The sequence below is a fragment of the Echiichthys vipera genome (assembly GCF_963691815.1).
Source record: "Echiichthys vipera genome assembly, chromosome: 6".
In the NCBI taxonomy this organism is placed as follows: Eukaryota; Metazoa; Chordata; class Actinopteri; order Perciformes; family Trachinidae; genus Echiichthys; species Echiichthys vipera.
Genome location: NC_139831.1, coordinates 30,624,219 through 30,634,003, shown reverse-complemented (window position 1 = coordinate 30,634,003; position 9,785 = coordinate 30,624,219). Strand labels below are relative to the sequence as shown.

General features: G+C 40.4%; 1 protein-coding gene across 1 annotated transcript in view; it reads left to right on the top strand.

Moving 5' to 3' along the window:
* The window catches only part of pcdh10b (protocadherin 10b), a gene marked incomplete at both ends in the record, with an annotated part of 25,562 nt that extends 20,516 nt beyond the window's left edge, over positions 1-5,046 (top strand). The window contains one exon of the mRNA XM_083915093.1: positions 4,993-5,046. Within this exon, the coding sequence (XP_083771219.1) occupies positions 4,993-5,046 (54 nt within the window). The remainder of the gene's footprint in view (positions 1-4,992) is intronic.
* Between the last annotated feature and the right edge of the window lie 4,739 nt (positions 5,047-9,785).

Genomic DNA, 9,785 nt, shown 5'->3' with positions numbered 1-9,785 from the left:
CCTATCACGAAGCGAGGGCGATGAAAAATAGAAGAAGTACGGCAGGCAGGGAGCTTAACATCTCTCCTCACTCGGCAGACGTCACTGCATTGGAGTCGAGGATCAGAAAACTGTTTTAGATATTTAAGGAGGGGAAAAAAAAGAAAAGAAGGGAAATTCTTTTCCCAAGGAATTACTGTTTCTAAACTCTCATTCAAAGGCCACAAAGAGATACATCCTCAATCACTGCAATTTGGTGATAATGCTTAATTATAATTTTGTCAAGCGGCGCCTGAGGAGCCCCCCCCCCCCCCATCATCCGACACAGCTAGCTGGAATTATCAAACTGTCAGAGCACCGCTGTTTCCCAAGCGTCATCATTTAAAACCACCACATGCTGTTAGGAACAGCAGGGAAAATGATTCTCTCCCCCCCCTCCTTTAATTAATGTTTTATTCATTTGCTATGCTTTTTATTTTCTGTTTAATCCTGGATCAAAAAAGTTATGTCGAGCAAGCTTGCTCACATTACTCTTTCTTACTCTTTACAAAAGGCTGTGTTGTAGCACACTGTGTGCTGGCAGGAGGATCACCAGCAGGTTAGTGAATCTTATTATAAGATGAAATTGATTATGGTGAGGCTTTCGGGTTATCACGGCAGCATTGTAACCCAGCATTATATCTGCAGGGAATAAAACATAAGGAATCAGTAATTATAAGTGTAAAAAAGCTGAACCAGTAGGTCAAATATGTAAGGCCCTTGGAATAAATGACCCCCTAAATGACTGAACTAATGATAATGGCATATTAATGCAAGTCCACCATTTCAAAGACAAATAAACTTATTTCTAAAGAATATTGAACACCTGAACTCTTAAGACATTTTAAACATCCAAAATAAATAAACAAACAACCGAAAACAATAAATAAATCTCTCATTTAATTTTATTTAAACACATTGGCGCGTTTAGTTGCTACAGTTTTAAAACAAATGCGACACAGCGGCTCGCTCAGGTGAAGTGGTTCACCGCGGTCGTTCAGTTTGAACCTGAAGTGCTCCCACACAGCAGCTGCAGCTTTGAAACCAACTCCATCTTGGTTTTTATATTTCCAAATCTCAACTATCGTGCCCTCTAACTTGCTCCTCACAGGGCTCTGGGTTCGACTGAGTGCAGCAGTCGAACTAGACTAGGTATTAAAAATATAGACTAAAATATTCTTCAACCACTTTGAAGACACTGTAGAGATGACGGGGGACTGTTGAGAGATGGGGTTCCCAGGAAACCCAGGGGTTCGACTCCCCACACAGAGACCTTGGGGGTGAAAAGTCACTGACACGATACGTAATAAGGGTTAACTCCTCATTACGCTGAGGAAGAGAGAGGCTCAGTGGAAACAGATGCACCAGAGTAAAAACTCCTGTCCTCCAGGCTCTCTGATAGAGGGACACCAGGAAAACACAGGAAAAATGGAAAAAATCACGGCAGGAAATGTTATCAAGCTCATTTAAAGTCATCATGTGATTAATTGATTTATTGATATAATTCTTATTGCTCATTTAGTTTTCTATCTATGGACAGCAGTGAAAACCAAACTACTGCAATCTGCTAGCCCAAAATACAGGATTATAAAAAGTAACTGTAAAAATAGAAAAATAAGCTATGTTGTGCAGTGATATATAAGCACCATCTAATGGTTTATAAATATAACAGAACATGTCTGACGAACTAATGCTATTATTACAAACTGTAAAAAGCAAGAAAAGCTCATCTGAAAATGTAAGCACCACCTAAACTGGAGGTTCTGACTTACTAAAGCATACTGGCTGTAATATTGTTCTTTGAAATCCTATTAATAGACATGATGTCAAATCTTTGGTAACACTTTACAATAAGGGAAGAAATCATGTACTTAAGTAATGATTAACTAATGCATGAATTAATGCAGGACGTGTCATCAATTCTGGATGATCAAGTCACTGTGACTTTATGTGATTAGTTCACACTAATCGTGTGATAGATCATCAGTTAAAAGAAATTAATTAATTCACACTTACTTCATAAATTAATATGTTATTATTAAATTATTATATGTGACCAAATTTACTGGTTTCCTCTTACATCAAAGTCGGGATTATACATTTGCTCAGTCTCTATGATTAAAAAAATCCTATTCCTACAAGAATTAACCCAATGATATTTTTTGACAGATTTACAGCATAGTGCAATACAACATGATGACACATTTGTCACATAGTACTTGCTAGATGATTTTAGTGCATCTTTCTCTACTAAACTCTACTGGTCTTTAAATAAACTTTGACGTAAGAAAAATCCAGTTAATTTGGTCGATACGCCAATGTGGAATCCAATATCGATACATATCGTCATATTCCGGCGTAAAATCATCCCAAGCCTTTTTTTTTAGCAAATAAGCCATTAACACAATTGTTTTTGTGTTACAACTTTTAACGGAGAAATTCGGGAGAGTCGCTAAAAACAGGATGTGGCTAACACTGATTAGCTTGGGGCAGTATGGTGAAGGCATAAAAATGGCTTTTTCAACCACTGATACTGCTCAAAATAACAGCAAACCTCTGCAGCAGCATGAGAAGAGTCCTTACACAGAAAACAAAGCACCAACAAAGTAGTTGGTGAACCCAGCGTTTGTTAAAAGAGTGTTTGAGGTCGCACTCACACTGTCCATCCGTACCGTACCCAAACAGATTTTATGGGTAAAGCCTAGGTTGTTTGACCAGTGTGAATGCAACCGTACCGTGCCTAGCTGCAGCCCGCTTACCGGCCACGGACCGTTTGGGAGAGGTGGGCTTTTGTAAGCACGTTTGCACATGTACTAGCACGAGCGTGTGCACGTGTATGAGCACGAGGTCTACAGCGGCTCTGACGCCTTTTTATGTACGCCTGTTGGACATAGGAAAACCAAAAAATAACAAAAAAAGACGGACCATGCGCGGACATTTAAAACAATGGCGGCGAAAGGTTCACGTTGGTGTGATGCGGAGATGGAGTGTTTACTGCAGATTAGGTTGGATAAAAATATCCAAAAACAGTCGGACAAGACGCAAAAAAACTCTGAGGTCTATGGAAAGATTTGTAAACAAAGCGACGCATCGCGATGACGTCAATCAATGCGCGTGACGTGTTACGGCGTGATGAAGTATAGGCAGCAAGACGCATTCGCCGAGGCCCAGGTAGTGTGAGTACAAACGGGCCTGGGTCGTGGGGGGCGAGAGAGGCGGGGGGCAAGTACCCTAAAGCACGGGGCACGGTACGGATGGACAGTGTGAGTGCGCCCTTAAAGACTTACCTACTGGCCCCTGTACCAGCTCCTCTCATAGTAAAGTTCATTCACTTGGATTATCAAAGTCAATCCCAAGGAAGGAAGGAGCCCATTGGTGCTTTGTTTTATGTGTAAGGACTCTTCTCATGCTGCTGCAGAGGTTTGCTGTTATTTTGAGCAGTATTAGTGGTTAAAACAGATGTTTTAATGCCTTCACCGGGCTGCCCTGAGCTTATCCAATCATGTAGCTGCATTTGACTGTCAGCGAGTCTCCTGGATTTGTCCGTTAATTAGTCTCGATTCAATGAGCGTATTTGCCAAAAAAGACCCTGGGATTTCTATTTTATTTCTAGATTATATTTCATTTAAATGTTTGTTTTTCATTTAAGTAGCCGGAAGAGCTCAGTAATACAATTGTCAAAACCTATTTGAGTTGATTTTTGTGAGTGGATACAAATGTAAAAGTTAAACAGGCAGATGATATCATCTCATATCTATCATAGGCCCCTAAATCAAATTTAGCTGAAATAATTTGTTCATTTGTGGCAGACATTGTGACAGCAGCTATCGTATCATTGTCTAAAGAATCCATATAATATCATATTGTGATGAAACTTGTGACTTACACCCCTAATATCAATTCATGTATGAAGTATTGAATTAACATTCCTTAGGATTGGGACAGGACTTCATAATACCTGCTGCATTAATTCATGCATGAAATCATCATGAGACATGCATCAGTGAAGCACTACGTAACTATATGATCTGTACCCTTATTGTAACGTGTTACAAAACTCCCCCTGCAACCAAACACCGAGCAGCAACTATGAAACAAGTTCCAAATGATTGTCGTTTCTGTTGCTTTTCAACCTACAATTGAATGCACATTGTGTTTGTTTTATGCTGTTTTCTAATAGTTACCATGGATGCGCTTATTATGCATTTATGATGCAGCACTCAAGAGCGAAGGGCTCCCGATATTGACGCGTTTCCCACAAACACTGCCACTCATTCCTCTCTCAAAGTAGATCCCTGTGGCCCTTATGCTAATGAGTGCGGGGGTGGCAATGTAAGGAGGGGGGGTGGATAATAGCAAAGAGGGAACAACAGTCAGAGAGATGGCTGGGTGGGGAAGAGGAGTGGAGGAAGGGATAGAATGATGATGCCAAGAGGCTGAAGCTCCCTAATCTGATCAAGTTAGCCAGTGATACACAGAGACTCTTTTGTCCTGGAGGTGCAGGCCTGGGCCTGGGGTCGGGTCAGGGTGGGGAGCAGAGAGGTGGGGGGCGAGGGGGGATGATAGCCAGAGCTCAGTGATTACCGTCATCCAACTCAGACAACACTGAGGGGAGGGGGGCTCCCTCTTTTGTTGTTGTCCTAAATAAATTGGCCGTGCAGTATTCACCAGCTCTCCCCCCCAATGTCACCGTTCCCATAACATCGTCACACACACATTATCCATGAGCCATTTCACAGGAGTGAATTGAGATGGCCCAGCTGAGGGACGTGAGACTTCCTACCCCTTGTTGTGCATGTGTGAACCCTCAAATTCTATGTAAATGAGGCCATTTAACTGCTGTTTTTCTATCTTTTCTCAGACAAACTTAAACCCCCACCTACACACACACACACACACACACACAAACACACACACACAAACACGCACACACACCAACTAACCCTATTTTGTGTTCTTTTCTGCTTCTTGCAGCGAGGAAAGGGGTTTGCTAGCTCCTTTCGCGTCGACATACCGGAGACTGCGTGACTTTGCACAATCACCCCCCGACAACCAAGGCTGTAAAAAAAAGTATCAAGTTTTCAACCCATTGTGCCCTCCCCGCCCACATCCCTCCTCACCCAGCAAAAATTTGAGAATACAAACACACTACACACAAAATGAGGAACGGATCCCCTTTCTGGAATTACTTGGAGCACTGCCGGGTTTTGGAGGCACCCCAGTCTCTGGATTAGGTTAGATGGTCGGACATGGGGGAGGGAGGTCTGGATGGATGGGTTCAGGCAGGTAGATGGATAGCCTTACCAGAAGGAACCCATTGTCTCAGCAGGACTGAGAAACTAACAGAGGAGGAGGAAGGACAGCAATGACAGAGAGATAAAAATGGACACTGATCTCTCCGTCCTTTTCCAATCTGTGTGTGCCTGTTTACAGCACTGGTGTATACATCTTTGAGGAAAATAAAACCAGACGAAGACTACATACTGAAAGACAAATCACAACTAGAGCCACCCAGAAAAACCGCCACTGAGCCCTTTAGGCGTTTGTACTCGCAGAGAGACGCCAAACTGTACAGGAGAATCTTTGTGCATTTCAAAATGCAATACCACTGTTTTAGATTTTTCTATTTTGTTCGTGTGGTCAGGTGTCTCTATTGCGATCTACTTCAAACTTTGTAAGAAAACATTGTGGGCAGGATATTTTTTTATTTATGTTTTATTTTTTGGTTCTTTCAATTTTTTGCTCTTTTTTTTGCTTTGTTTGGTTTGTTCATCACATCGTAGGCTTCTTTGACCTACACTTTTCTGATTCTGAGACGTCAAGTAGTTTCTATCATGTGTGACAAGTGTTTACTGTACTCTTTTAAAGTTTCAAGCTGAATATAAAACTATATATAAATCTATCTATATCTACTTGTTCTGAAGGCGTGCTATCCGTTTGCTGGGTTCACATTCTGATTCAGAGGATTGACTCTTGTTTAAGTGCCCCTGAAGAAGGCTTTTTTGTTTTTCCCAGTGGGAGACATAAAGAGAGACAGAACAGCCTTAGCAGATGTAAAACTCAAGTTCTCATTGTTTGACATTATTTCATATTTTTTCCACTTTTTAATATTGATAAATATCATGTCTATAAATAAAAAAGGAGGTAATAATTTAGATTGAAATCCATGGTAATTCTGTGTCATTGTAACCAAAACTTTAAGGGTCCATTTATAAAGAAACGGAACGAAAACCGAAAAAATGGTGTTGTACACAATGCAGTGGAATTGAGTATACACACATTTCTTTCTCACAAATTACAAACACAAACACACCAATATGCCAACAATAAACTGGAAAATGGTGAAAAGGAAAGTCTTATGTGCTTTTATTTTAATGTATATCCTGGTCATTCAAGAAAAAGGAAGCTTTATACCCCCTATCCTCAACTAGGAGGTAAAGTCAGGACATATTGCCTCTGTAGGGCTGCTCCATATCTTTAGGAGTTTTTACACTGGACAGCAAGCCGGCAATTTGGCTGCTTTTTTGCCTGGTCCACGTATTTTAACAGATTGCGGCACATTGACGGCCTGATTTTGCACCCCGGTGTGCCAGTTTGGACCATACACATTTTGGCGGCTCAATTTCCATGTAAATAGAGTTTGGGGGCACATTGGGCGAAGATGTTGATCGCGTGAAGTGTTGTGCGACCCACAGCTTTAAAAGCAGGAAACAGCTGATCACAGGAAATTGAGACAGCAACCGCGACAGCAAAATGTGGACCGTAGAGGCCGCACGTAACCTATTTTAAAAACTTCTCGTTTTATTCATTTTTGTTTTGAAAATGACACTGGTGGTAGAGAGCTAACTTCATCCAATGCATAAGTTGTACGTCACACACGTCACGTCACATGTTAACGCCTATCCCTTTTATACAAGAGGAATATTACGCATTTAGTTTCACATAGACATGACGGCAATTGCTGCCTTTGCCTGGTCGCTGATGTGATGACTTTTCTGTAAAAAAACACCTTATGGCAGTGATAAGCAGCTGGCAAAGCCCATTCGAACATCTGACAATGGCTGAATCAGCTGACAGTTATTAGTTCAATACAATTTACAGTTTTCAGTAAATCTGATTGAAGCTTTTATTGCTGTAGGGAGATATTTCAAAAAGTGCATTCATAGATATTGGTAAAACATGGTGAAAAATCACCATGCAGTATAAATATTTAGTTTCAGTAGGTATTTGTATATTTTTGTACTTTTTTATTTGCCAGTTAGAATCCATATTCTCCATACAAAGCATACGTGATTAATTGTTATAGATTAGATAACTGTGGTTATGGTTGCAATGGTGAAAGTCATTTGAAGTATTAAGTGTACCTGAGGTTAATTATTGATGTTAACATGTAAGCAGCATTTTAATACAGCCTCTGGTCAAGGGAACCTTATTTATACATGATAATCATGATAATTAGAATAATTATTACAGCATTACTATTATATATTATATGTATACAGTAGATATATGGTATTCATTACAATTATTATAACAATTATTTATATATATATTATATAATTATATATAATATATAACATATATATATATATATATATATATATATATATATATATATATATATATATAATTGTATTATAATAATTGTGATGCATTTGTCAGGTATTTAATTGGTCGGTTCAGCCCTACATATATTCAAACGCTAATATAACATTTAGATAATATAATGTTTGTTGCTAAAACCCTCAGCATCTCAGTATGATGAAAAACAATTTTTCTTGTGGAAAAATGTATTTTTTGTCTGGTTAACTATTTATAACAAATGAATGCGTGGAGGACTGCACACACTATGAAGACATGAGGTAGATTCTGTTTGAAAAATTAGTTTTGGTGCTGGGCGAAGCTGTGGCTCTTTGGGACAGCTCTGCAACATTTAGCACACCACAGAGACAAACATATGGCAGACTTTCATTACTGACCCAGACTTGTCATTTGGGTTATACGCAGGGGTTTTCATAAACCACTTACAAATCTCTCTTTTATTTGGATCCTTTCGGTCATGCAGCAGGTTGAAGAGCCTTTGGCTTTCAGTACAAGGTAGGAAATAAAAGCACTCGATTGTCCCCATCAGTTCCACTGGAGTGTATTGATTGAGCTGAGTGATTAAAGCCTTCCAGCAGACTAATCTGAGCATGAAATGAACACTTGTGATTACTTCCCCCAAAACGTGATAATAGGGGGAACATGACCTCAATATGTTCAGTGTGTTGAATTACAAATCAAGACAAAAACTAATCTTTATCGTCCTTCACCGTCTCCTCTGACGAGTCAATACATTCTGTAATCCACAAGTTCCTTCTTTACAACAGCCATGTAGATTTAGGAGATCTTGTTGTGTGTTTCTGTCCGTCTGAAGGAGACGCTGCAGCTGTAATCCGAGGTAGATTATGGTATCTACAGATGGTGATGAACCAATAACGCGTTGAGAGTTAAGAGTTCAGATACACATGCTAAATCATCTGCAGTCCTGCTTAATCTTTTAGTACACGCTGAATATTCATCGATTTGTTCATCTGATGCCAAGAAAAGCCTTTGTTGTTGCATGCTATAAATATTACAAGCAAACAGGGGTGTGTGTGTGTGTGTGTGTGTGTGTGTGTGTGTGGGGGGGGTGGCACAAATGAAAACTCTCAGTTCTTCCATTCTGATGTTAAATATGGGATGACAAATAGCGCAGAGCGGCAGCGTGAACCATCGGCCCTTTTGTCGCAGTGTAATGAGGGCAGAGCTATCGGAGTTGCACCGTTTAGATTGAGGACAAAAGTCGAATGAGAAGCAAGTGCAGTATAATCATATCTATTTTCTTGTTAAATGGAAGCTATTATATTTGACCTCCACTCGACGCTAATCTCTGTCACAAACCAAAAAGTTTTAATTTCCATGTGCGTTTATGCACACCAGGCTCCAAATGAGAAAAACCAATAGAGTATAATGAAAGATAATTTAAGAACAAAAAAAGAGGGACTTACAATTCCCCAAACAAACCGGAGGATTTGAAGAGAGAAGGACGGCAAAATAGTAGAGAGCGATGTCTCTTTTTCTATTTCCGGTGAGCTGGGGGAAGGACTGTGAGGGTAACTGTGATAGAGAGTTTCAAAGTCACTCGCTACACAAAAGGCAAAGCGGATTATACAGTAGGAGGCTGAACTTTTTCATGGCAGAGTTCTCCGCCTTTACAGATGCTGCCAGACACACATACACGCACACACACACACACACCATCATCACGGTGATTCGGTGCTTGCTTTCCCTGCCGGTCAGTGTAGATGGAAATAAAGCGGCAGGCTGGTGTGGACGGTCTGCAGGAAGGTTGATTATCGGCTCTTCAGATGTGGATGAATGAGTGACGGACTCATCTCAGAGAGTAAGGCAGGACAGGAAATGTGGAGAGCAGACTGTGTTATGCTGCCATATGGGGTTCCTTTAAGTTTCTGGAAACACATTTACTCAATCATCAGTCTGAGCCATGGAGCAGTTTCAACTCACCACAGACACTGGATTGTCCTGCTTATATTACAGACAGTGAACTTACCACAGACACTGGACTGTCCTGCTGTTATTACAGTCAGTGAACTAACCACAGACACTGGACTGTCCTGCTGTTATTACAGACACTGAACTAACCAAAGACACTGGACTGTCCTGCTGTTATTGCAGACAGTGAACTAACCAAAGACACTGGACTGTCCTGCTGTTATTACAGACAG